This window comes from Vidua chalybeata, chromosome 26 (assembly GCF_026979565.1).
Source record: "Vidua chalybeata isolate OUT-0048 chromosome 26, bVidCha1 merged haplotype, whole genome shotgun sequence".
In the NCBI taxonomy this organism is placed as follows: domain Eukaryota; kingdom Metazoa; phylum Chordata; class Aves; order Passeriformes; family Viduidae; genus Vidua; species Vidua chalybeata.
This window is the reverse complement of record NC_071555.1, coordinates 4,081,556-4,107,356: the sequence shown is the minus strand read 5'-3', so window position 1 is coordinate 4,107,356 and position 25,801 is coordinate 4,081,556. Positions and strand designations below refer to the sequence as shown.

Sequence of the window (25,801 nt, the reverse complement as noted above, 5' to 3'; positions counted from 1 at the left end):
TATTGAGTCTAAAGAAGAAAAGATGTCGATTCTCAAAGAGAACAGCAGGAGCAGCCGCTAAGATGCAGTGGGGGGTGTGTGTCTGCCCAGGCTGCAGGACAGAGGGAGAGGAGGGGTGGGGGGACAGACCCACTAGGATGGCATTGGCAGGTGGTGACAGGAAAGCAGAGAGCAGAAGAAGGAACTTATAGCAAAAGTGTCAAAATTCCATGTTACAATATATTGTCTTCATTCCAGCAGCATGTCCTGAGGTCTTGGAGGTTCTTGCCCAAGGATGTCGGCAGCAGCATTTTTAGCAGGGACGACAACATCTGTTGCCACCGTAGCAGTTGGTGATGCAGGAGATGTCAAAGCCCCCAGAGCTGATGGGCACTCCCTCAGAGCTGAGGATGCTGCCAACAGCAGCGGAGGTGGAGGATCCCACGGCGGTGTTCTGTGGGAAGGAGCTGAGGATGGGCCCAGGCAGGGTCACCAGCACAGCAGGCGGCTCAATGACAACGTGGGAGCTCTGGCACTGCCTGACACAGCACTCATTGCAGCTGCTGGCCAGCGGGCAGGGGCCGCAGGACTGGCTGCAAGGGTTGCAGGGCTGGCACTGCTGGCACTTCTCAGAGCAGGACATGTCTGGAGCCTGGCGCCGCACCTGGCACAGAGGGCGGGGAGGAAGCAGAGCACACGCACACCTGAGACACAGCCCGCAAGGCACCCCCAGCAGGACAAGGCCCCCGCTGCCTGCGGAGCTCCAGGCTGTGCAGGCCCAAGCTGGGCATCCTTGGCCTGAGCCCAGCACGGTCCTTCCGAGCTCAGCCAGGCCCAGCTGTGCTCCTGCCTAACCTGGATGAAAATCAGCACCTCAGCCCAGCCTCAGCCTCTGGCCAGAGCACACGGTCTCCCCTCTGCCCATACCACCACCACTGCAGAACACCCCCAGGAGGACAAGGAGCAGGAACAAGGGCCAGAAAGCTCAGTGCTGTTGTGGAGAGGGTGGAGGAGAAAGAGGCTTCCAACTCACCTGGTTCGCAAGGAGAAGGAGGTGACAGAAGTGGTTGAGAGAGCCACCAGTTAGGCTGCCTTTTATCCTGGCCCCACAGTGCCTCAGGGCCCACACTTGTGCTGTGCAAGTGACGATATTCCTGCATGATCCCAAATGAACGGAAACATCTCTGGGAATGGTATGGCATGAGTTGGCTTTTCCCTCTACCATGACTTTGCCTTTCTTGGCTCACATCATTACTCATTGACACTTCTTTTGAATGCTTGTATCACATGTTTCCTGGGGGTGAAGATGTGTCAGACTGGGCAATAGACATGAACTAAGTGTAGAAGGGATTTTGAGGAGGCAGCTGATGACCACATGGGGCAATATTTTGGATATTTTATATTCCTGATGCCTGCAAGGGCCCCTCCTTTGCCAGCTCTCCAGTCTTTGGATTATCTCCCTTGGCCTCTCTTGACTATGTGCCTTGTCCTTCTCTTAAAATCTCTTTGGATTCCTTCTCTGCCTGCACAGTCCCTGTGGCACCTGTTGCACTGCTGCCTGAATCACAGTGTGTGTGAATATCTACGCAGCCATGTGCTTTTGCACTTGCGTAAACACATCCCCGAGTGCTGCAGTCCTACATTGGGAGTGTTTTGTACAGGGGAGAGCACTTGTCTGCAACCACATGCTGGGGGATTCCATTTATGCATTGCTGCACTCTGAGTGATGTCTAGAGACAACAATATTCCAGATTACAGCAAGGAAAAGTAGAAGTGTTGGTCAGTGCTTCCTAGTCCAAGTTTTGACTGGAGTTCAGAGGCTCAGGGGCCACCAAAGTGGTGCTGGAGCTGGGCTTGGGACTCTGGGCTTCCCTGGAGGCTCTGGGTGTCCTGGGGATTAAAGGCTACATGTTAGTGATTGGCAGCTCAGTTTCAGAGCTTGCTCCTTTGTCTGTATGAGCATGAGGTTTGGGGATTAAAGCAGGAAGAAGCTGAATGCCAGGATCTTAATTCTTTGAGTCCCTGCTGAAGGGAAGATGGGGTGAGCACATTCAATCCAGGGAGCCTGGAGACAACTCTCTTCATTGCTGGTACTCACTAGAGTGGGGTTTGGCCTCTATGGAACAGGGGTCGGAGCTTTCCATGACCACATCTTCTTATTCAGAGCACCTGTCCTCCTGGAAGAATTGAAGGACTGTGCCTGGTATCTGCTCCATAGAGAGAGGCAATTGGTCTCTGCATGGGATGTGGAAGGAAGGCCATTCCCAGCACCTCTCTCTACTTTTTCAGAAAGGGGTCAGAGTGTTTTGCCTAAAGAAGCATCTTTCATGCTGTCTGTAACGGTGACCCAGCCTTATCTCAGGAATGTGTCAACCCCCAAATGGACAGATCTCCATCCATTCCCATGTCAGACTGCAGAGAGATGCCTGGCTCAGTAGGCGTCCCACCATAGCTTTTTGCTCTTTGGCAGCTCTCACACAGCGTTCTCTTCTTTTCCAAATCACCTCTGATGAAATGTCTCCATTATGGAGGGAATTGGATTTTTTTGGCCTACCATTACTGTCTACCACTATCTGTAAGAGTTAGTGTAGACTATATCAATCTCTGCTACTACCTAGAAGGAGGTAGTGTGGAGATTGGTGTTGGCTTCTTCCAACACAGGAATGACACAGGTTCAGGTCATGAGCCTGCACGGAATGCCACCAGACCATCATCCCAGCATTTTGCCTACTCTGATATGTTTATATCCTGGAAATTGTTGGACGTCTCATCCTGGCCTGAGAAAGAGTCTTCAGATAGGAACACAGGGCAGAAGCCAGGAAATAGAGGCTGCAGTGCAGGAAACCAGGACACAGCCCCTACCATCAGCTGGGATGGTGCACATTTGACATGAGCTGGTCAGAAAATTACTGCTTCCACTAAGGTGCCTCTGGGCCTGAGGCAGGCCAGGACTGCTATAAAAGGCAGCCCAAGTCTCTGCTCTCTCATCCACTTCTCTCACCTCCTACTCCTCAGGAATCAGGTGAGTGGGAAGCCTCTTCTCTTCCTCCTCCTGCTGCTGCTTCAAGAGCAGCTCTTGCCGGGCTGGAGGTCTCAGCTGAGAGGGGCTGTCATAGCCCAGGGCTGGGAGCTGCTTCTGCTGGGAGAGGGCAGGGGAGAGAAGGTCTTGTGCAGGCAGAGAGAGGCTGGGACTTGGCTGAGGTGGCTCCTGGGCTTTGAGCTGGGCACTGCAGTGTGGGCCAGGAGGTGCCTGGGCTGCAGGGCGTTTGGATGCAGTGCTGCTTCTCATGTGTCCTCACTTTGTGCTTCTCCCTGCCCTCTGTGCCAGGTGCACCTGTGACCCCGAGCCATGTCCTGCTGCCAGCCCTGCGACCCTTGCAGCCAGCCCTGCGGCCCCTGCCCGCTGGCCAGCAGCTGCAATGAGTGCTGTGTCAGGCAGTGCCAGAGCTCCCACGTTGTCATTGAGCCGCCTGCTGTGCTGGTGACCCTGCCCGGGCCCATCCTCAGCTCCTTCCCACAGAACACCGCCGTGGGATCCTCCACCTCCGCTGCTGTTGGCAACATCCTCAGCTGTGGCGGAGTGCCCATCAGCTCTGGGGGCTTTGACCTCTCCTGCATCACCAACTGCTATGGTGGCAGCAGATGTTGTCGTCCCTGCTAAAAATGCTGCTGCTGACATCCTTAGGCAAGAACCTCCAAGACCTCAGGACATGCTGCTGGAATGAAAATGGAGTTTTTGGAACATTATTCTGTTATCTTCCTTTTGTCCTCTACCACTCTGTTCCCTTTCTCTTCCCTTTTTTTCTTGTCATCATTTAATGACAGCCTAGAGGACCTCTTTGCCTCCCTCCCTCTGCAGGCCAAGCAGACAAACACCCTCATTGCATCTTAGCGTCTGCCCTTGCTGCCCCCTGTGAATTTCTACCTTTTCTTCCTTAGACTCAATAAAGTTGTTTTACATGCAAACTTGCAGTGAGTTTATGGTCCCGGGGGGGTCCCCGGTGGGGTCCCCCTAAGCTGTATGTTTTCTGGTAGCAGTAGGCAGGCAAGGAGACTCCACACGGCTTCTGAGGGTGCTAATTAGATGAGGGTTTATTTGGGGTCCTCCCCCCGGGAAGCAGCATGGTTTCTGAGGGAGGGGGGGGAAGGGGGAGGGAGGGGGAAGGAGACAGGGGGAGAGAGGGAGAAGCTAGGGAGAAAAGGGCCAAGAGAGAGCCTGGTCCCCCCAGCACACTTAACAGGGAGATTCAAAGTGGGTGTGGAATAAGATTTGGGCCAGTGGGATTACAGATACATGATAGTTTAGGGGAAGATTACAGGCTTGGAATAAACTGTACATTTTCAAGGGGTGAGACAGAGCATACCATTTAACTAAAATATAACACCACAATAGCCCTTTGTTTTGTTCTTCCTTCTGTGGGAACTCTTTCATTGAGCTCAGGGCAAAAGGTGGAAGAAGACAGGAGTGGGCACTACGCAGTGGATTTTGGTGTCCTTTCCATTGGAGCTGACAAGCACATCCCTGGCTACTCCACAGAAATGACCATCAGGTAGAAAGTGGCAGGGAATGGAAAACAGCAAGGCCTGGGATAGCCCACAACCTTCTCCCTTCCAACACCACCCTCACACTTAATGTTTGGCACAGCTTCTGTTGTGACAGATAGTGCTGAGGGGTTTCATGTGTTAGGATTTGTATCAGCTATACAAAATAACTGATTTGGAAGAACTTTTCTGTGGGATCCTTTGCTGGTTCATCCCAGAACTGCCAAACTTTCTCCAATGTCACAAAATGCAACCAAGTGAGGATTTTTTTTTACCATGCCACCTTTAGATTGTCCACTACCGATTTCCAAGTACTAGACCAAAAATATAACTATACTGAAGCAAATACAAACACAAAACTGTTATCAATTGATAAACCAAGTCAAATATCAAATTCCAGAATACAAAAAAAACTATGTCCAGCACCAGAAGATCACATTCCTTATACAGGCAGGATTGCCAAAGGAAGACCTTATTATCAAATGGCATCTTACTTGCATCCCAGACTGGTCCAAGGGTCTGTGGTCTTCTCCAGGAAAGTCTAGGTGCTTGTCAGAGATACCTCAGATCCACAGGAGATCAGGTAGAGTGTCCTGTCTGAGTGGCCAAAATTGATTCTCAAATCAGACAGACAATTTATAACTTAGTTTTGAGTATTAGAAAGTTTTAGTATGAGAATTACTTAAAGAAAGAAATTTTTCATTGCAGTGGGGGTCACTAGGGGATTCATGCTCTAACAGAGTGCACTCGGGGAATCCTTCCTCAAATTCAGCAACCAGCATCAGGTAAAGAGAGTTTTTATCATACACACTGATTACATATTCATTAGCTAGCCCAAATCACATGATGTTATTTTATATAGTTGTCATATATACTGGCTGTACTACTATGCTTCTTTGGGGTCTGTCCTCAAGTCTGATGTCTTTTTTAGGTAGCTGGTACTCAAGTGCAACTTTTGACTAAGCTCAATATCATTGTTTAGCAGAACTTCTGTTTTGTCACACTTCCAGAGCTGAGATGGCAACCAGCTTGCCTTTTGCATGACTTCCATTTGCCTAAGTTATATCCTTAAGGTATTTCTCCAAGGCTGTAGTGTTCTGGGATACTACTCTTATCAGACTAAAATGCTGTTCTATTCAATTGTCCTTTTCAACCTCCCTACTTCCACCTCCCAGACATGGTCAAAGTCCTTTCTCCACATGCCACATTCTCTTTGCCAGAAATATTTTGCCATAGCTCCTGGCTCAGGAAAAAGGCCACTGTGGCCATAGGCCACCTCCATCTCCACAGAGGCACCAGAAACCTGTCACCTCCAAGCCTCCCCCTGAGGCAGGAGCAAGGACACTGGGAAACAGCTGGGGGCCCCAAGGCTGCCTGGAGGTGGCATCAAAGGGATGGCCTGGCTTTGGGATTGTCCTTGTGAGATGTGGGTGCCGTGGCCCTCTCCAGGTTCCTGCAGAGAAGGAACGGGAGGCTGAGTGTGTGGGAGTGGCTGGCACTGCTGGGCAGGGAAGGCCCTACGGGGCTTGCAAGGGCTGGGCTGAGAGCTCAGCTCAGGCCCAGCTGTGGACACACACACAGGGGCACTGCCACACTGCCAGCCTGCCCAGGTGTGCTCAGAGATGACCCCAGAGGCACGGAGCCCAGCAGACGGGCACAGGCACACGGGCAGGGGGGTTGCACACAATTGCCCTGCCCTGTGCACAACCATCCCCGTGCAGGCCAGAGGCTCTCAGGGGCTGTTCCCAGCAGGGCACAAGCACAGGCATGTGCAGACACTCGCACACACTGGGGCACAGCCACGCTGCCACGCACATTATTGCGGGGCAGCACACGGGGCAGAGGCCTTAGGAAGGGATGTGACTGAGGAGGTGCTGGGAAGCACCCAGTCAGAGCAGATTCTGGGAACCCCAAGCAGCACAGACACGGAGGCAGCAGTGCTACAGGAGTCTCCTGCACTGTGAAGGCCAAGGAGGAAGACCAAGAGGTTTCATTAAAAGGACAAATCACACAGAGGAGCCATTAGGTGGTGAGCAAAAGACTGGAGGGCTGAGAGCAGAGGAGGCCCTTGCAGCCAGCAGGAACAGAAAATATAGAAAATATCCAAAAGAATGCCTCAGGCTGGAATCACCGGGCTCCTTGTGATGCTTTATCCACTTATTTCACGTCTCTTACTCGCACTGACACATCCTTGGCCCCAGGAAACATGGGATCTCGCATACCAGCATTCAGAAGAAGTGTCCATGAGGGAATGGGAATGATGTGAGCCAGGAAATGCAAAGTCATTGTAGAAGGAAAAACCAACTCATGCCATACCATTCCCAGAGATGTTTCCGTTCATTTGGGATCATGCAGGAATATCGTCACTTGCACAGCACAAGTGTGGGCCCTGAGGCACTGTGGGGCCAGGATAAAAGGCAGCCTAACTGGTGGCTCTCTCAACCACTTCTGTCACCTCCTTCTCCTTGCGAACCAGGTGAGTTGGAAGCCTCTTTCTCCTCCACCCTCTCCACAACAGCACTGAGCTTTCTGGCCCTTGTTCCTGCTCCTTGTCCTCCTGGGGGTGTTCTGCAGTGGTGGTGGTATGGGCAGAGGGGAGACCGTGTGCTCTGGCCAGAGGCTGAGGCTGGGCTGAGGTGCTGATTTTCATCCAGGTTAGGCAGGAGCACAGCTGGGCCTGGCTGAGCTCGGAAGGACCGTGCTGGGCTCAGGCCAAGGATGCCCAGCTTGGGCCTGCACAGCCTGGAGCTCCGCAGGCAGCGGGGGCCTTGTCCTGCTGGGGGTGCCTTGCGGGCTGTGTCTCAGGTGTGCGTGTGCTCTGCTTCCTCCCCGCCCTCTGTGCCAGGTGCGGCGCCAGGCTCCAGACATGTCCTGCTCTGAGAAGTGCCAGCAGTGCCAGCCCTGCAACCCTTGCAGCCAGTCCTGCGGCCCCTGCCCGCTGGCCAGCAGCTGCAATGAGTGCTGTGTCAGGCAGTGCCAGAGCTCCCACGTTGTCATTGAGCCGCCTGCTGTGCTGGTGACCCTGCCTGGGCCCATCCTCAGCTCCTTCCCACAGAACACCGCCGTGGGATCCTCCACCTCCGCTGCTGTTGGCAGCATCCTCAGCTCTGAGGGAGTGCCCATCAGCTCCGGGGGCTTTGACATCTCCTGCATCACCAACTGCTACGGTGGCAGCAGATGTTGTCGTCCCTGCTAAAAATGCTGCTGCCGACATCCTTAGGCAAGAACCTCCAAGACCTCAGAACATGCTGCTGGAATGAAGTCAGAACTTAAGACATTGGATTTAGAGCTTCAGACTGTTGTTTCCTTCTTCTTCTTCTCCTGCTCTCATTTCTCTCTTCCCTTCCTTTCCTGTCTGCAACACTCAATGCCAGCCTAGTGGGACTGTTGCCTCCTTCCCTTGGCAGGCCAGGATGTCAGACATCACTGGTGCATCTGAGTTGCTGCCCTCGGGTGCTCTCTCTGAGCCTCCTCCTTTTCTTCTTTTGACTCAATAAAGTTGCTTCTGCATTCAAACCTTGGCCTGTGATTTGTCCTTCCTTCTGTGGCAACTCTTCCAGTTTGCTCACTTGCAAAAGGGTGGAGGAAGCCCAGCATTGCCATCTCTGCAACATTCTCGGTGCAGTTTTTTTCAGTTCAATTTTGTCAGTTCCTTTTCCCTTGGAGCTCACAAACATGTCCCTCTCTGTGAGGACGGTGGGGCATGGTACTAAATTGCCCAGAAAGGTTTTGGATGCTCAGCACTGCAAGTGTGCAAGATAAGGTGCAACACTGCTTTGAGCAAGCTGCTTTAGTGGGTGCCCAACTGTTAAGGGCGGGAGGAATGGAAAGAAATGTCTTGAAGTTGCCTTCCAGGCCAAACCATTTCTAATGAAATCTGCTTTCCCAGAGGCATCAGCAGTGTGACAAATGTGCTCAGTGTTGGGCCGGTCTGAGTCCCCTTTGGACACAGCTGGAGCTGACTCAGTCAGACATGGCTGGAGACACTGCATGCTTCTCACAAAGCCCATTTCTGCAGCCTTAGTTACCAAGTTTTTCCTTGTGAGCAACGAGAACACAGGAGGAAGCCCTGCTTCCTGGGAAACTGCCAGCCATCATTTCCTGACGAAGGAGGCCAGGAATTTTCTTTTTCCCTAGTGTACTTGTGCATGCATAACCTTTCACTTTTGCTTTAGCAAACTGCCTTCTATCAAGTTTCAAATTGTTCTCTGATTTATCTGCTCTGTTCCCTGGAGAAAGGAAGGGGATTGATAAAGCAACTTGCTGGGCACCATCCATCCAGCCAAGGGCCACCGAGCACAGCTGCTAATCCAGCCCAGGGCAAGAGCAGGAACAAGCTGCAGAAGCAGGCATGGACTGCTGACCAAAGGGAGTTGTATTAGAGGGGAAGCAAGACCACAAAGAATACCTTATGTCCCCTATCCATTCCCCAAATGGGCCAGGAAAACAGGCTGCACGTGAAAACTCATGGGATGTCACAAAGAGATGCGGGAGAGATGGGCAGCGATAGAGGAAGAATGAGAGTGATGCCCGGAGTACTTTGCCACAAAGAAACCCACAGGAATGACACAGGTTCAGGTCATGTGTCTGCATGGAATGCCACCAGACCATCATCCCAGCATTCTGCCTACTCTGACGTGTTTATATCCTGGAACTGCTTGGACGTCCATTCCTGGCCCGAGAAGGAGTCTTCAGATAGGAACGCACAGGGCAGAAGCCAGGAAATAGAGGCTGCAGTGCAGGAAACCAGGACACAGCCCCTACCATTAGCTGGGATGGTGCACATTTGACATGAGCTGGTCAGAAAATTATGACTTCCACTAAGGTGCCTCTGGGCCTGAGGCAGGCCAGGACTGCTATAAAAGGCAGCCCAAGTCTCTGCTCTCTCATCCACTTCTCTCATCTCCTACTCCTCAAGAACCAGGTGAGTGGGAAGCCTCTTCTCCTCCTGCTGCTGCTGCTACAAGAGCAGCTCTTGCCTGGCTGGAGGTCTCAGCTGAGAGGGGCTGTCATAGTGCAGGGCTGGGAGCTGCTTCTGCTGGGAGAGGGCAGGGGAGAGAAGGTCTTGTGCAGACAGAGAGGCTGGGACTTGGCTGAGGTGGCTCCTGGGCTTTGAGCTGGGCACTGCAGTGTGGGCCAGGAGCCGCCTGGGCTGCAGGGCATTTGGATGCAGTGCTGCTTCTCATGTGTCCTCACTTTGTGCTTCTCCCTGCCCTCTGTGCCAGGTGCACCTGTGACCACGAGCCATGTCCTGCTGCAAGCCCTGCGACCCTTGCTGCCAGCCCTGTGGCCCCTGCCCGCTGGCCAGCAGCTGCAATGAGTGCTGTGTCAGGCAGTGCCAGAGCTCCCACGTTGTCATTGAGCCGCCTGCTGTGCTGGTGACCCTGCCCGGCCCCATCCTCAGCTCCTCCCCACAGAACACCGCCGTGGGATCTTCTACCTCTGCTGCTGTTGGCAACATCCTCAGCTGTGGCGGAGTGCCCATCAGCTCCGGGGGCTTTGACATCTCCTGCATCACCAACTGCTATGGCAGCAGATGCTGTCCCCCCTGCTAAATCTGCCTCCAACATCCTTGGGCAAGAACCTGCAGAACCTTCAAATGTGGAGCTGCACTGAAGATGGATCTTTGGAACAATGGATTTGTGCCCTTGGTTTGCTGCTGTTTTCTTCCACTCTCTTCTCTTCCCTTCATTTCTTGTCAGCACCACGCAATGCCAGCCTTGTGGGACCTGTTTGCCTCCCTCTGTCCCTCTTCAAGCCCAGCAAATGGACACCCCCACTGCACCCCGCTGGCTGCTCCTGATGTCCTCTTTGAGCTACCTCCTTCTCTTCCTTAGACTCAATAAAGTTGTCTTGCATCCAAACCTGGCCCTCTGCTTTCTTCTTCCTTGTGTGAGAACTCTTCCATTCAGCTCAGGACAAAAGCTGGAGGAAGACAAGGGTGGACATTTCCTGGTGGCCATTACCGTGGGCCTTTTCTATGGGAGCTCCCAAACAAATCCCTGGCTTCCCCAAAATAGTGATCATCACGAGAAGATGATGTCAAAGGTCACAGGAGTGGGAATGGGAAACAGCAGTGCCTGGGGATAGTCCACAACCTCCACTCTTCAAACACCTCTCTCACATTAGTAGCCTTCTGCTCAGCTTCTAACCAGACAGGCAGGGCTGAGTGGTGTCCCAGGATCAACTAAGCATGAGGAAAGAGCCAAAACCAGCCTCCCAATGTGGTGGAGTCTGCCACTCTTTCCCCTTCTGGATGTGGGAGAGGAGAAATTCTCCCATCTGTCGGCTTCTGCTGCCCAGACATGGTCAAATGTTTTTCTCCACTTGACTCAATCTCTTTGACAGCATCATTTTCCCACAGCTCCTGGCTCTGGCCAAAGGCCACTGTGGCCACTGGACTGCCTCGTCCCCACAGAGCCACCAGAACCCTGTCACCTCCAAGCCTCCCCATGAGGCAGGTACAAGGACACTGGGAAACAGCTGGGGGCCCCAAGGCTGCCTGGAGGTGGCATCAAAGGGATGGCCTGGCTTTGGGATTGTCCTTGTGAGATGTGGGTGCCGTGGCCCTCTCCAGGTTCCTGCAGAGAAGGAACGGGAGGCTGAGTGTGTGGTGTCTTGTACTGACTGGATCCTTCACCTCTGCTGCCCTTGGCAGCATCTTCAGCTCTGATGGTGTGCCCATCTGCTACGGAGCCTTTGACATCTTATGCATCACCAACTGCTACGATTGCAGCAGGAGATGCCCTCCTTGCTAAAGACTTCAATGAAACCCCAGACAAGGGGCTCTGAATATGATTCCAGACTCCAAATAAGGATTTTGAGGCCGTGGCTTTCAGAGGGACTAAACATTTGTCTCTCCTGCTTCAAAGGGTGTTGCCTCTCATTTCTTTCCTCTGCTTTCTCCTTTCCCACTTTTCCCTTTTTTTATTTTCTGCTGCTGTTAGCCTTGATCCTTATTAATACTTGCCTAGGGCAGACTTCCCTCACTTCTGTCTCTGTTGGGGACTGACCTTCAGCTGTCCATGCTGAGCTTTTTTTAATCTTGCCTCCTCTCCAAAATTTATTTTTCTCTTTAGACTCACTAAAATCTACTGCATTCCAGCTTCTGGCACTGTGTGTGTCTTGGGGTGGTTTTACCATGATTAGTCTATTCCCTTATCATCTGCTTCACGTCCAAAAAATAGTTGCTTTATCTCTAAGGTGGGTCACAGGGGAGGGGGGAGCCTTCAGGTGTTCGACTTTTTCCAAGCCCACTCCCCAAACATCAGGAGTGCTTGGCACACTGATTTTTTTGCTTGGTCAGCTTGTTTTTTTGTTAGTTTAGGCAAGAAGTTTTTTTCCCTTCCCTGGCCTTAGAGAAGCTGCTGCAGCAATTCTTCAGCAGCTTTTTTGAAGTGAACTGCATGGTTTGCTTTTGGTCCAAGATCAGGGAGAATGACCAGCAGGACAGGAGTTGACCAGGACTGGTGGTGGGAAACGTGAGGGGCCGCTCTGTTTTGGCCCTGGACTTTGGAGAAAGCTGAGCTGGAGAGACAAAGCACAGAAAGCCCACCTGCTTTATCTGCTGTGAAGGGGGGACCAAAACCAGAGATTCAGTAGGTTCCCATCTGTTTTCCCAAGAAGATGCATGAAATTTTTTTTATTTTTTTTTCCCCTGAGAAAGGAGCCAGCACCATCTTTCTCCCCACCACATGACAAACCGTTGTGGTCTTTTTTTTTTTTTTTTTTTTTCTCTCTTTCCCTGGCATTTTGGGTTTTTGTTCTGGTGGAGGGGGGGAGGAGGGGAGCAAGGTCTGACAGTTCAATATCTACCATTTATTTACCTTTTCCCATGCTGTGTGGGCACTCTGTCAATAAATGGTTGGGGTTTTCTTCACTTTCATTCACTAGCATTCATTTCTTGTTGGTGGAAAGTGATTACTGGAACTATTTTTTTAGACTAAACACTCATTCCAGAGTGTTTTTCTCCTAAACTTGCCTCTAAACTGGGACAGTGTGGTCCTTTTCTGTCTGGATCCTCACTCAACATGTCCTGCAAGAAAGGGTGCACCACAAGCACAAAAGTAAAATGACAGCATTGCCCACTGTCCTCTGAGGGGAACAGTGGGAGAAAGAGATTTGCTCCTGCTGGCACACATAGAAATCAGAAAAATCCCATGTAAATGAAAAACACTAAAGACACTTCTCATTATCATAATTGTTACAAAACAACAGAGACCTTAACTAGCTTTCAGACGCACCCAGCTGCTGTCTCACTCTCCATCTTTTATGGGTCATGGGAAAGTAACTTGAAAAAGGTTGTGAGTTAAGGTAAAAACAGTGGGATTACTCACCATTACCATCAGAGGAAAAACCAGACTTGACTTGGAGAACATTCATCCTGTTGCAAGAAACAGAAAAAAAAAAAAAAAAAAAAAAAAAGCACTAAAATGCCTTTACTCCATCCCCACCTATTTTTCTTTCTTTTCCTCTCCTTTGTTCCTGGCTCTTCTATTTCCACCACCCTTAAGCAGCACAGTGGGATGCAGAATGGAGGGTTGCAGTTGGTATGCAACAGTTTCTTTCTGTGCAATACTGCCAGACCTGCATAAGAAAATGAAGCAGGAATTCATCAGTTTGTCCAAACTCACATCTTCTTGCTCCCAAGGCAGAATTGCTAGGCCCTGAGATTCAGTTTTTTGAGGGGGGTATGTAGAAAACCTGGGCTAGAAAACCCAAGGGTTTTGACTCATATCTGTTTACTCCTCCAGAGAAACTCTCCTACATCTCACAGAAAAGCAAACTATGAACATTGTGCCTTCAGTTCAAGACATACTTGTAGAAAGGTCTCAACCTTTGCTTCAGCACCAGGTTGCTGAGCTGTAGAAGAGCATCTTGCATTGGCACTGACATGAGAGGGCTGTGTCCCATCTTGGTCACCAGCAACACTGCACCAGAAAGGGTTGATTCTGGAATGAGAGCCTACAGCAGGATTTACGGGCCTTTCTCCCTGAATATAAAGCAAGAAAGGAAGGGTGTAGGAGGCAGAGGCTGTGTTTAAGTCCCATGGACACTTCTCTACAAGGCCAAAGGCTGCACTATTCAGCTGTAAATTGGCTCCTTCTAGAAGTGCAACGGGCAACACTGTGGGGCTCAAGGACACACCAGGGGAGAGTCCCCTGGCCATGACCTGCACATGCCCTGAGGAGGAGGGTTCCCGAGCTCAGACAGACACAGGTGTGCTTACAGATATTTGCAAGGAGGCAAACAAAAATCTGTACTCTCATATAAGGCCAAGAAACATAACCAGCTGGGAACTCTGCTGTGGAGATACAGTATGACCCCACACATGGGAGTCCTTGGGCATGTGGAAGTGAAGCACAAGAGTGAAGCCCATTTGCTGACAACTTCGACAAAAACAAACCCACAGGAATGACACAGGTAAACATCAGGTGTCTACATGGGATGCCACTGGCCCTTGATCAGAGTCTTCAGCATGTGCTGCCGTCTTTCTGCCCAGGAAATCGTTTAACCTCACATCCCAGCATTTACAGAAGTAGAACTTCATATAGGAAGGCACGCGGAATTAGCCAGGAAATGAAAAGGCAGCAGTGCAGGAAACCAGGACACAGCCCCTACCATTAGCTGGGATGGTGCCCATTTGACATGAGCTGGTCAGAAAATTACTGCTTCCACTAAGGTGCCTCTGGGCCTGAGGCAGGCCAGGACTGCTATAAAAGGCAGCCCAAGTCTCTGCTCTCTCATCCACTTCTCTCACCTCCTACTCCTCAGGAACCAGGTGAGTGGGAAACCTCTTCTCCTCCTCCTGCTGCTGCTTCAAGAGCAGCTCTTGCCTGGCTGGAGGTCTCAGCTGAGAGGGGCTGTCATAGCGCAGGGCTGGGAGCTGCTTCTGCTGGGAGAGGGCAGGGGAGAGAAGGTCTTGTGCAGGCAGAGAGAGGCTGGGACTTGGCTGAGGTGGCTCCTGGGCTTTGAGCTGGGCACTGCAGTGTGGGCCAGGAGGTGCCTGGGCTGCAGGGCGTTTGGGCGCAGTGCTACTTCTCGTGTGTCCTCACTTTGTGCTTCTCCCTGCCCTCTGTGCCAGGTGCACCTGTGACCCCGAGCCATGTCCTGCTGCCAGCCCTGCGACCCTTGCTGCCAGCCCTGCGGCCCCTGCCCGCTGGCCAACAGCTGCAATGAGTGCTGTGTCAGGCAGTGCCAGAGCTCCCACGTTGTCATTGAGCCGCCTGCTGTGCTGGTGACCCTGCCTGGGCCCATCCTCAGCTCCTTCCCACAGAACACCGCCGTGGGATCTTCTACCTCTGCTGCTGTTGGCAACATCCTCAGCTGTGGCGGAGTGCCCATCAGCTCCGGGGGCTTTGACCTCTCCTGCATCACCAACTGCTATGGTGGCAGCAGATGTCGTCCCTGCTAAAGCTGCTGGCAATGTCTTTCAGCAAGAACGTCCAAGACTTCAAAGCACGGTTTTGGGCAGGAGATAGAGCTTCAGAAAATTGTATTCACAGCCTTGGACCATCGCTTCCTTGTTCTACTCTCCTCTCCTTTTCTGTCCTTCTCTTCCCAAGGCTAATATGGACTTCTTGTCCTTCCTTCCTCCGCGGAGCAGTGCAAAGAACAGCACATGGGAGCTCCATCTTAGTGGCGGCTCCTGGTGCTCTCTGTGAGCCATCTCCTTTTCTTCTTTAAACTTATTAAAACTGTGTTGCATTCAAGCCTTGACCTCTGAGTCGTCTATTGTTCTGGGCCAACTCCTCCAGTCTGCTCAGGAAAAAAGTGGAGACATAAAATGCCTGGGGCTCACTGCAGTGGATTTTTCTTGGTGCCCTGTTCCCTTGGAGCTGGTGAAGAACATCCCTGGCTCCTCAGCAGCCAAAGGCCCACGATGGAGACTTTGGCTCCAAAGGAGTGGCGATGGGAAACAACAACAATTAGGGACAGCCCACAACTCATCTCTTCCTATCCTTCCTTCATTGCCTGGCCTCGGGTCTGTGGCCAGCACACCTGGCAACAAGGAGATGAGATCCAAACCTCACACGCTCCCTCAGCACTCGGCACGGCCCAGCGGCTGCCCAGACCCGCAGGGCTGAGGGGATTCACAAGCAAAGGATTGGTAACACACTCAGTCTGTGCACTGGAGTCTCCATCGCTGGGAACCCAACACCTCCAAAAGGATCTCATGTTTTCTTCTAGGTGTCCATCTTCCCTTTGCAAATGACTTGTGGCTTCACTCCTAATGCCAACATTTAGGAATGTTTTCCGCCCTACTTGAAAATTTCTGATTAATCCTTGGCCTTCAGCCCCAGGCAATGGTCCAAATATCATTCCCTGGGTAGCCAGGTTCTCTTGGGTGCAGAAAATGAACTCCTAACGGTATTGCTGGGCTCCAAATACCCTGGGCTTGGGTTCACAGGTCTCTGTGATGCACGTGACATTCCACACATGCTCCTCCTGCTGGCGTCTCCAGGCAGAGACAGAGCCTTTGTCCATCTCACGGGATGCTGACACACCTTGCTCTGTCCCAAAACCAAGGCTTCATCTGCTCCTCGTGAGACCTGCTGCCCAAGCACTGGTCTCAGTTGCCACAACCAAACCATCCCCAGTTCCACATCCTTCTGTGTGTGTGACCCCCATGGGCCACCCCTCCGCATGGCTCCTTTTGGGAACCACAACATAAAAAAGACTACAAGCTACTACAGAATGCCCAAAAGAGGCTACAAGGATGGGAAAGGGTCTGGAGGATCCCTATGAAGAGTGCCTGAGGCCGCTAATCCCATCCATCCAGGAGAAGATGAGACTGAGGTCAGACATCACTGTCATCTTTGACATCCTCCTGAGGGGCAGTACAGGGGCAAGAGTCAAACTTTGCACGCTCATGACCAGTGTCAAGACTTGAGGAAGTGGGTTGGAGCTGAGTTGAGGGAGGTTGCACTTGGATATCAGGAAAAGGTTCTTCACCCAGAGGGTATTTGGTGGTCAAGCACTGGAACAGGCTCCCCAGGGAAGTGGTCTCTGCACCAAACCTGACAGAAGTGTTTGGACAACACTCTCAGGTGCTTGCTGGGAGTCTTGGCATGTCCTGTGTAGGGCCACGAGTTGCACTTGATGCTCCTGATGGGTCATTTCCAACTCGGCATCTTCTATGAGTCTAGGAGTCTATGACTGTGCTGAGAAAGTCCCAGTCCTCTTGGTAGCTGCCATTCAATTCCTACAATACTGTGATGAGGTCCTCCACAAGCCTCTGGCTCTCCAGGGAGAAAAGACTGCATTCCTTCAGTCTTTCTCTTGGGGCTTAGGTTTTTGGGGTATTTTTTCCCTAGGGGAATTTTCATCCCATTTGGTGCCAGGGAGATGATGGCTGGACAGCGATCAAGAGACCGAAGACATGGTTTTTCTTCGTCCCACACTTCCTGTGCAGTGCTTTGCCTTTTCTTAAATATGTTTTCATGAAGACTTGACCAGTGTCCCTGAGAGGTCCAGGCTTGGCCAGCACTGACTGCATTCTTTAGCTGTCCGAATCGGGCTTTGTAGAACATGGGGGCAGCGCTTGAGATCTTCTCGTAGGCTCCCCACTGTTACAAAAACCTGGTCATATAACAGGGGGTACAAGGGAGTATAAAGCAAATTTGGGTGAATAAAAAAAAGTAGAAGGAAAGAACCAGTTCAGGCTGGTTTAATAGACTAGAAAGCAAATTTCATTTAGTCACTTTCAAATTCCACAGGAAAACAATGTTTTGGTTTCAATAAAGGGCAGATGCAACGTGGAATAATCTCAAATTGAGATATTATGCTGTAGGATTTGGAAAGAAATACTTAAGAAAATACAACCATCTAAAGCCCTTGGTGGATCTACTTCATGTCTTTGGCAAGTTGAACAGACCAAGCTAGTTATGGTCATTTCCATAATGTTATTACCTGGAAATCTGCATTATCTCACATTCTCCCTGGGCCTCTTTGAACCCCCAGGGCACTTTCCTAAAGGATTCTTCTTGCCAGGTCCCAAAGGCAATAAAAAACAATGTTTATGGAGTTCAGGGTAGCAATTTTGCCTTCTGTTCTACACAACCACTGCACATCACAGACAGGAGAGCTACTACCCCAGCTTTCTCCAAAATCCCAGTAAGGTCCCAGCTCTGCACACGTGCACAGACTTGATGATGTCCTGCTCATTAAAATTACTCAGGTATCCTGGAGAAGGAACAGGCCCCAGACCACTCCTGGCATTCCCAGAGGACCCACAGAGATTGCACAGAAAGATGATGAGCCAACTGAGGCCAACACAATTATTCTCTGAGCACTCTTAGAGTAGCAACAGGGTCCAACCCTCCCAGCAGACGCAGAGCTGTGTGCAACAGTGAGTGAGCATCATGGAGAGATGGGAAAAGCAACAGAAAAGGATGTGTCATGACCCCTCACGTGGCAGACCTTGGCCATGTGGGCAAGAAGCACGAGACTGATGCCCATTTCCTGACAACCTGGACAAAAACAAACCCACAGGAATGACACAGGTGAACACCTTTGTCCACAGAGGACGCTGCCAGCTGATGGTCTGAGCATTCTAAATGCACTCAGCATTGGCTTTGCCCAGGAAATCCTTGAATCTCTCCTGCCGGCACTTAGAGAAATGACCCTTCATGTAGGAAAGCACAGAGAATTAGCCAGGAAATGAAAAGGCAGCAGTGCAGGAAACCAGGGCACAGCCCCTACCATTAGCTGGGATGGTGCCCATTTGACATGAGCTGGTCAGAAAATTACTGCTTCCACTAAGGTGCCTCTGGGCCTGAGGCAGGCCAGGACTGCTATAAAAGGCAGCCCAAGTCTCTGCTCTCTCATCCACTTCTCTCACCTCCTACTCCTCAGGAACCAGGTGAGTGGGAAACCTCTTCTCCTCCTCCTGCTGCTGCTTCAAGAGCAGCTCTTGCCGGGCTGGAGGTCTCAGCTGAGAGGGGCTGTCGTAGCCCAGGGCTGGGAGCTGCTTCTGCTGGGAGAGGGCAGGGGAGAGAAGGTCTTGTGCAGACAGAGAGAGGTTGGGACTTGGCTGAGGTGGCTCCTGGGCTTTGAGCTGGGCACTGCAGTGTGGGCCAGGAGGTGCCTGGGCTGCAGGGCGTTTGGGCGCAGTGCTACTTCTCGTGTGTCCTCACTTTGTGCTTCTCCCTGCCCTCTGTGCCAGGTGCACCTGTGACCCTGAGCCATGTCCTGCTGCAAACCCTGCGACCCTTGCTGCCAGCCCTGCGGCCCCTGCCCGCTGGCCAACAGCTGCAATGAGTGCTGTGTCAGGCAGTGCCAGAGCTCCCACGTTGCCATTGAGCCGCCTGCTGTGCTGGTGACCCTGCCCGGCCCCATCCTCAGCTCCTTCCCACAGAACACGGTGGTGGGATCTTCTACCTCTGCTGCTGTTGGCAACATCCTCAGCTGTGGCGGAGTGCCCATCAGCTCCGGGGGCTTTGACCTCTCCTGCATCACCAACTGCTATGGTGGCAGCAGATGTCGTCCCTGCTAAAGCTGCTGGCAATGTCTTTCAGCAAGAACGTCCAAGACTTCAAAGCACGGTTTTGGGCAGGAGATAGAGCTTCAGAAAATTGTATTCACAGCCTTGGACCATCGCTTCCTTGTTCTACTCTCCTCTCCTTTTCTGTCCTTCTCTTCCCAAGGCTAATATGGACTTCTTGTCCTTCCTTCCTCCGCGGAGCAGTGCAAAGAACAGCACATGGGAGCTCCATCTTAGTGGCGGCTCCTGGTGCTCTCTGTGAGCCATCTCCTTTTCTTCTTTAAACTTATTAAAACTGTGTTGCATTCAAGCCTTGACCTCTGAGTCGTCTATTGTTCTGGGCCAACTCCTCCAGTCTGCTCAGGAAAAAAGTGGAGACATAAAATGCCTGGGGCTCGCTGCAGTGGATTTTACTTGGTGCCCTGTTCCCTTGGAGCTGGTGAAGAACATCCCTGGCTCCTCAGCAGCCAAAGGCCACGATGGAGACTTTGGCTCCAAAGGAGTGGCGATGGGAAACAACAACAATTAGGGACAGCCCACAACTCATCTCTTCCTATCCTTCCTTCATTGCCTGGCCTCGGGTCTGTGGCCAGCACACCTGGCAACAAGGAGATGAGATCCAAACCTCACACGCTCCCTCAGCACTCGGCACGGCCCAGCGGCTGCCCAGACCCGCAGGGCTGAGGGGATTCACAAGCAAAGGATTGGTAACACACTCAGTCTGTGCACTGGAGTCTCCATCGCTGGGAACCCAACACCTCCAAAAGGATCTCATGTTTTCTTCTAGGTGTCCATCTTCCCTTTGCAAATGACTTGTGGCTTCACTCCTAATGCCAACATTTAGGAATGTTTTCCGCCCTACTTGAAAATTTCTGATTAATCCTTGGCCTTCAGCCCCAGGCAATGGTCCAAATATCATTCCCTGGGTAGCCAGGTTCTCTTGGGTGCAGAAAATGAACTCCTAACGGTATTGCTGGGCTCCAAATACCCTGGGCTTGGGTTCACAGGTCTCTGTGATGCACGTGACATTCCACACATGCTCCTCCTGCTGGCGTCTCCAGGCAGAGACAGAGCCTTTGTCCATCTCATGGGATGCTGACACACCTTGCTCTGTCCCAAAACCAAGGCTTCATCTGCTCCTCGTGAGACCTGCTGCCCAAGCACTGGTCTCAGTTGCCACAACCAAACCATCCCCAGTTCCACATCCTTCTGTGTGTGTGACCCCCACGGGCCACCCCTCCACATGGCTCCTTTTGGGAACCACAACATAAAAAAGACTACAAGCTACTACAGAATGCCCAAAAGAGGCTACAAGGATGGGAAAGGGTCTGGAGGATCCCTATGAAGAGTGCCTGAGGACGCTAAACCCATCCATCCAGGAGAAGATGAGACTGAGGTCAGACATCACTGTCATCTTTGACATCCTCCTGAGGGGCAGTACAGGGGCAAGAGCCAAACTTTTCACGCTCATGACCAGCGTCAAGACTTGAGGAAGTGGGTTGGAGCTGAGTTGAGGGAGGTTGCGCTTGGATATCAGGAAAAGGTTCTTCACCCAGAGGGTATTTGGTGGTCGAGCACTGGAACAGGCTCCCCAGGGAAGTGGTCTCTGCACCAAACCTGACAGAGCTCAAGAAGTGTTTGGACAACACTCTCAGGTGCTTGCTGGGAGTCTTGGCATGTCCTGTGTAGGGCCACGAGTTGCACTTGATGCTCCTGATGGGTCATTTCCAACTCGGCATCTTCTATGAGTCTAGGAGTCTATGACTGTGCTGAGAAAGTCCCAGTCCTCTTGGTAGCTGCCATTCAATTCCTACAATACTGTGATGAGGTCCTCCACAAGCCTCTGGCTCTCCAGGGAGAAAAGACTGCATTCCTTCAGTCTTTCTCTTGGGGCTTAGGTTTTTGGGGTATATTTTCCCTAGGGGAATTTTCATCCCATTTGGTGCCAGGGAGATGATGGCTGGACAGCGATCAAGAGACCGAAGACATGGTTTTTCTTCGTCCCACACTTCCTGTGCAGTGCTTTGCCTTTTCTTAAATATGTTTTCATGAAGACTTGACCAGTGTCCCTGAGAGGTCCAGGCTTGGCCAGCACTGACTGCATTCTTTAGCTGTCCGAATCGGGCTTTGTAGAACATGGGGGCAGCGCTTGAGATCTTCTCGTAGGCTCCCCACTGTTACAAAAACCTGGTCATATAACAGGGGGTACAAGGGAGTATAAAGCAAATTTGGGTGAATAAAAAAAAGTAGAAGGAAAGAACCAGTTCAGGCTGGTTTAATAGACTAGAAAGCAAATTTCATTTAGTCACTTTCAAATTCCACAGGAAAACAATGTTTTGGTTTCAATAAAGGGCAGATGCAACGTGGAATAATCTCAAATTGAGATATTATGCTGTAGGATTTGGAAAGAAATACTTAAGAAAATACAACCATCTAAAGCCCTTGGTGGATCTACTTCATGTCTTTGGCAAGTTGAACAGACCAAGCTAGTTATGGTCATTTCCATAATGTTATTACCTGGAAATCTGCATTATCTCACATTCTCCCTGGGCCTCTTTGAACCCCCAGGGCACTTTCCTAAAGGATTCTTCTCGCCAGGTCCCAAAGGCAATAAAAAACAATGTTTATGGAGTTCAGGGTAGCAATTTTGCCTTCTGTTCTACACAACCACTGCACATCACAGACAGGAGAGCTACTACCCCAGCTTTCTCCAAAATCCCAGTAAGGTCCCAGCTCTGCACACGTGCACAGACTTGATGATGTCCTGCTCATTAAAATTACTCAGGTATCCTGGAGAAGGAACAGGCCCCAGACCACTCCTGGCATTCCCAGAGGACCCACAGAGATTGCACAGAAAGATGATGAGCCAACTGAGGCCAACACAATTATTCTCTGAGCACTCTTAGAGTAGCAACAGGGTCCAACCCTCCCAGCAGACGCAGAGCTGTGTGCAACAGTGAGTGAGCATCATGGAGAGATGGGAAAAGCAACAGAAAAGGATGTGTCATGACCCCTCACGTGGCAGACCTTGGCCATGTGGGCAAGAAGCACGAGACTGATGCCCATTTCCTGACAACCTGGACAAAAACAAACCCACAGGAATGACACAGGTGAACACCTTTGTCCACAGAGGACGCTGCCAGCTGATGGTCTGAGCATTCTAAATGCACTCAGCATTGGCTTTGCCCAGGAAATCCTTGAATCTCTCCTGCCGGCACTTAGAGAAATGACCCTTCATGTAGGAAAGCACAGAGAATTAGCCAGGAAATGAAAAGGCAGCAGTGCAGGAAACCAGGGCACAGCCCCTACCATTAGCTGGGATGGTGCCCATTTGACATGAGCTGGTCAGAAAATTACTGCTTCCACTAAGGTGCCTCTGGGCCTGAGGCAGGCCAGGACTGCTATAAAAGGCAGCCCAAGTCTCTGCTCTCTCATCCACTTCTCTCACCTCCTACTCCTCAGGAACCAGGTGAGTGGGAAACCTCTTCTCCTCCTCCTGCTGCTGCTTCAAGAGCAGCTCTTGCCGGGCTGGAGGTCTCAGCTGAGAGGGGCTGTCGTAGCCCAGGGCTGGGAGCTGCTTCTGCTGGGAGAGGGCAGGGGAGAGAAGGTCTTGTGCAGACAGAGAGAGGTTGGGACTTGGCTGAGGTGGCTCCTGGGCTTTGAGCTGGGCACTGCAGTGTGGGCCAGGAGGTGCCTGGGCTGCAGGGCGTTTGGGCGCAGTGCTACTTCTCGTGTGTCCTCACTTTGTGCTTCTCCCTGCCCTCTGTGCCAGGTGCACCTGTGACCCTGAGCCATGTCCTGCTGCAAACCCTGCGACCCTTGCTGCCAGCCCTGCGGCCCCTGCCCGCTGGCCAACAGCTGCAATGAGTGCTGTGTCAGGCAGTGCCAGAGCTCCCACGTTGCCATTGAGCCGCCTGCTGTGCTGGTGACCCTGCCCGGCCCCATCCTCAGCTCCTTCCCACAGAACACGGTGGTGGGATCTTCTACCTCTGCTGCTGTTGGCAACATCCTCAGCTGTGGCGGAGTGCCCATCAGCTCCGGGGGCTTTGACCTCTCCTGCATCACCAACTGCTATGGTGGCAGCAGATGTCGTCCCTGCTAAAGCTGCTGGCAATGTCTTTCAGCAAGAACGTCCAAGACTTCAAAGCACGGTTTTGGGCAGGAGATAGAGCTTCAGAAAATTGTATTCACAGCCTTGGACCATCGCTTCCTTGTTCTACTCTCCTCTCCTTTTCTGTCCTTCTCTTCCCAAGGCTAATATGGACTTCTTGTCCTTCCTTCCTCCGCGGAGCAGTGCAAAGAACAGCACATGGGAGCTCCATCTTAGTGGCGGCTCCTGGTGCTCTCTGTGAGCCATCTCCTTTTCTTCTTTAAACTTATTAAAACTGTGTTGCATTCAAGCCTTGACCTCTGAGTCGTCTATTGTTCTGGGCCAACTCCTCCAGTCTGCTCAGGAAAAAAGTGGAGACATAAAATGCCTGGGGCTCGCTGCAGTGGATTTTACTTGGTGCCCTGTTCCCTTGGAGCTGGTGAAGAACATCCCTGGCTCCTCAGCAGCCAAAGGCCACGATGGAGACTTTGGCTCCAAAGGAGTGGCGATGGGAAACAACAACAATTAGGGACAGCCCACAACTCATCTCTTCCTATCCTTCCTTCATTGCCTGGCCTCGGGTCTGTGGCCAGCACACCTGGCAACAAGGAGATGAGATCCAAACCTCACACGCTCCCTCAGCACTCGGCACGGCCCAGCGGCTGCCCAGACCCGCAGGGCTGAGGGGATTCACAAGTAAAGGATTGGTAACACACTCAGTCTGTGCACTGGAGTCTCCATCGCTGGGAACCCAACACCTCCAAAAGGATCTCATGTTTTCTTCTAGGTGTCCATCTTCCCTTTGCAAATGACTTGTGGCTTCACTCCTAATGCCAACATTTAGGAATGTTTTCCGCCCTACTTGAAAATTTCTGATTAATCCTTGGCCTTCAGCCCCAGGCAATGGTCCAAATATCATTCCCTGGGTAGCCAGGTTCTCTTGGGTGCAGAAAATGAACTCCTAACGGTATTGCTGGGCTCCAAATACCCTGGGCTTGGGTTCACAGGTCTCTGTGATGCACGTGACATTCCACACATGCTCCTCCTGCTGGCGTCTCCAGGCAGAGACAGAGCCTTTGTCCATCTCATGGGATGCTGACACACCTTGCTCTGTCCCAAAACCAAGGCTTCATCTGCTCCTCGTGAGACCTGCTGCCCAAGCACTGGTCTCAGTTGCCACAACCAAACCATCCCCAGTTCCACATCCTTCTGTGTGTGTGACCCCCACGGGCCACCCCTCCACATGGCTCCTTTTGGGAACCACAACATAAAAAAGACTACAAGCTACTACAGAATGCCCAAAAGAGGCTACAAGGATGGGAAAGGGTCTGGAGGATCCCTATGAAGAGTGCCTGAGGACGCTAAACCCATCCATCCAGGAGAAGATGAGACTGAGGTCAGACATCACTGTCATCTTTGACATCCTCCTGAGGGGCAGTACAGGGGCAAGAGCCAAACTTTTCACGCTCATGACCAGCGTCAAGACTTGAGGAAGTGGGTTGGAGCTGAGTTGAGGGAGGTTGCGCTTGGATATCAGGAAAAGGTTCTTCACCCAGAGGGTATTTGGTGGTCGAGCACTGGAACAGGCTCCCCAGGGAAGTGGTCTCTGCACCAAACCTGACAGAGCTCAAGAAGTGTTTGGACAACACTCTCAGGTGCTTGCTGGGAGTCTTGGCATGTCCTGTGTAGGGCCACGAGTTGCACTTGATGCTCCTGATGGGTCATTTCCAACTCGGCATCTTCTATGAGTCTAGGAGTCTATGACTGTGCTGAGAAAGTCCCAGTCCTCTTGGTAGCTGCCATTCAATTCCTACAATACTGTGATGAGGTCCTCCACAAGCCTCTGGCTCTCCAGGGAGAAAAGACTGCATTCCTTCAGTCTTTCTCTTGGGGCTTAGGTTTTTGGGGTATATTTTCCCTAGGGGAATTTTCATCCCATTTGGTGCCAGGGAGATGATGGCTGGACAGCGATCAAGAGACCGAAGACATGGTTTTTCTTCGTCCCACACTTCCTGTGCAGTGCTTTGCCTTTTCTTAAATATGTTTTCATGAAGACTTGACCAGTGTCCCTGAGAGGTCCAGGCTTGGCCAGCACTGACTGCATTCTTTAGCTGTCCGAATCGGGCTTTGTAGAACATGGGGGCAGCGCTTGAGATCTTCTCGTAGGCTCCCCACTGTTACAAAAACCTGGTCATATAACAGGGGGTACAAGGGAGTATAAAGCAAATTTGGGTGAATAAAAAAAAGTAGAAGGAAAGAACCAGTTCAGGCTGGTTTAATAGACTAGAAAGCAAATTTCATTTAGTCACTTTCAAATTCCACAGGAAAACAATGTTTTGGTTTCAATAAAGGGCAGATGCAACGTGGAATAATCTCAAATTGAGATATTATGCTGTAGGATTTGGAAAGAAATACTTAAGAAAATACAACCATCTAAAGCCCTTGGTGGATCTACTTCATGTCTTTGGCAAGTTGAACAGACCAAGCTAGTTATGGTCATTTCCATAATGTTATTACCTGGAAATCTGCATTATCTCACATTCTCCCTGGGCCTCTTTGAACCCCCAGGGCACTTTCCTAAAGGATTCTTCTTGCCAGGTCCCAAAGGCAATAAAAAACAATGTTTATGGAGTTCAGGGTAGCAATTTTGCCTTCTGTTCTACACAACCACTGCACATCACAGACAGGAGAGCTACTACCCCAGC

The 25,801-nt window shown here is 51.4% G+C and overlaps 1 protein-coding gene and 4 pseudogenes across 2 annotated transcripts; 4 read left to right on the top strand and 1 right to left on the bottom strand.

The window, feature by feature from the left end:
• Positions 1–11: 11 nt before the first annotated feature.
• Positions 12–10,094, bottom strand: LOC128800297 (feather keratin Cos2-2-like). 2 transcript variants are annotated; one of them, XM_053965421.1, is made up of 2 exons: positions 9,962–10,094; positions 12–643 (listed from the first exon to the last, which is right to left on the bottom strand). In XM_053965421.1, exons 1-2 carry the CDS (start codon positions 10,034–10,036, stop codon positions 293–295), a joined length of 426 nt encoding a protein of 141 aa, XP_053821396.1. In that variant the 5' UTR covers positions 10,037–10,094; the 3' UTR covers positions 12–292. The 2 variants fall into 2 exon arrangements, with proteins under 2 accessions (XP_053821396.1, XP_053821394.1); XM_053965419.1 differs by lacking the exon at positions 9,962–10,094 and adding an exon at positions 1,013–1,606.
• On the top strand, positions 2,743–3,640 carry LOC128800301 (feather keratin Cos2-2-like; annotated as a pseudogene).
• Positions 10,095–13,935: 3,841 nt separating the features above from the next.
• Positions 13,936–16,273, top strand: LOC128800035 (feather keratin Cos2-2-like; annotated as a pseudogene).
• Positions 16,274–16,557: 284 nt separating this feature from the next.
• LOC128800331 (feather keratin Cos1-2-like) lies at positions 16,558–19,018 on the top strand (annotated as a pseudogene).
• Positions 19,019–22,342: 3,324 nt separating this feature from the next.
• LOC128800334 (feather keratin Cos1-2-like) lies at positions 22,343–25,727 on the top strand (annotated as a pseudogene).
• Positions 25,728–25,801: the final 74 nt, after the last annotated feature.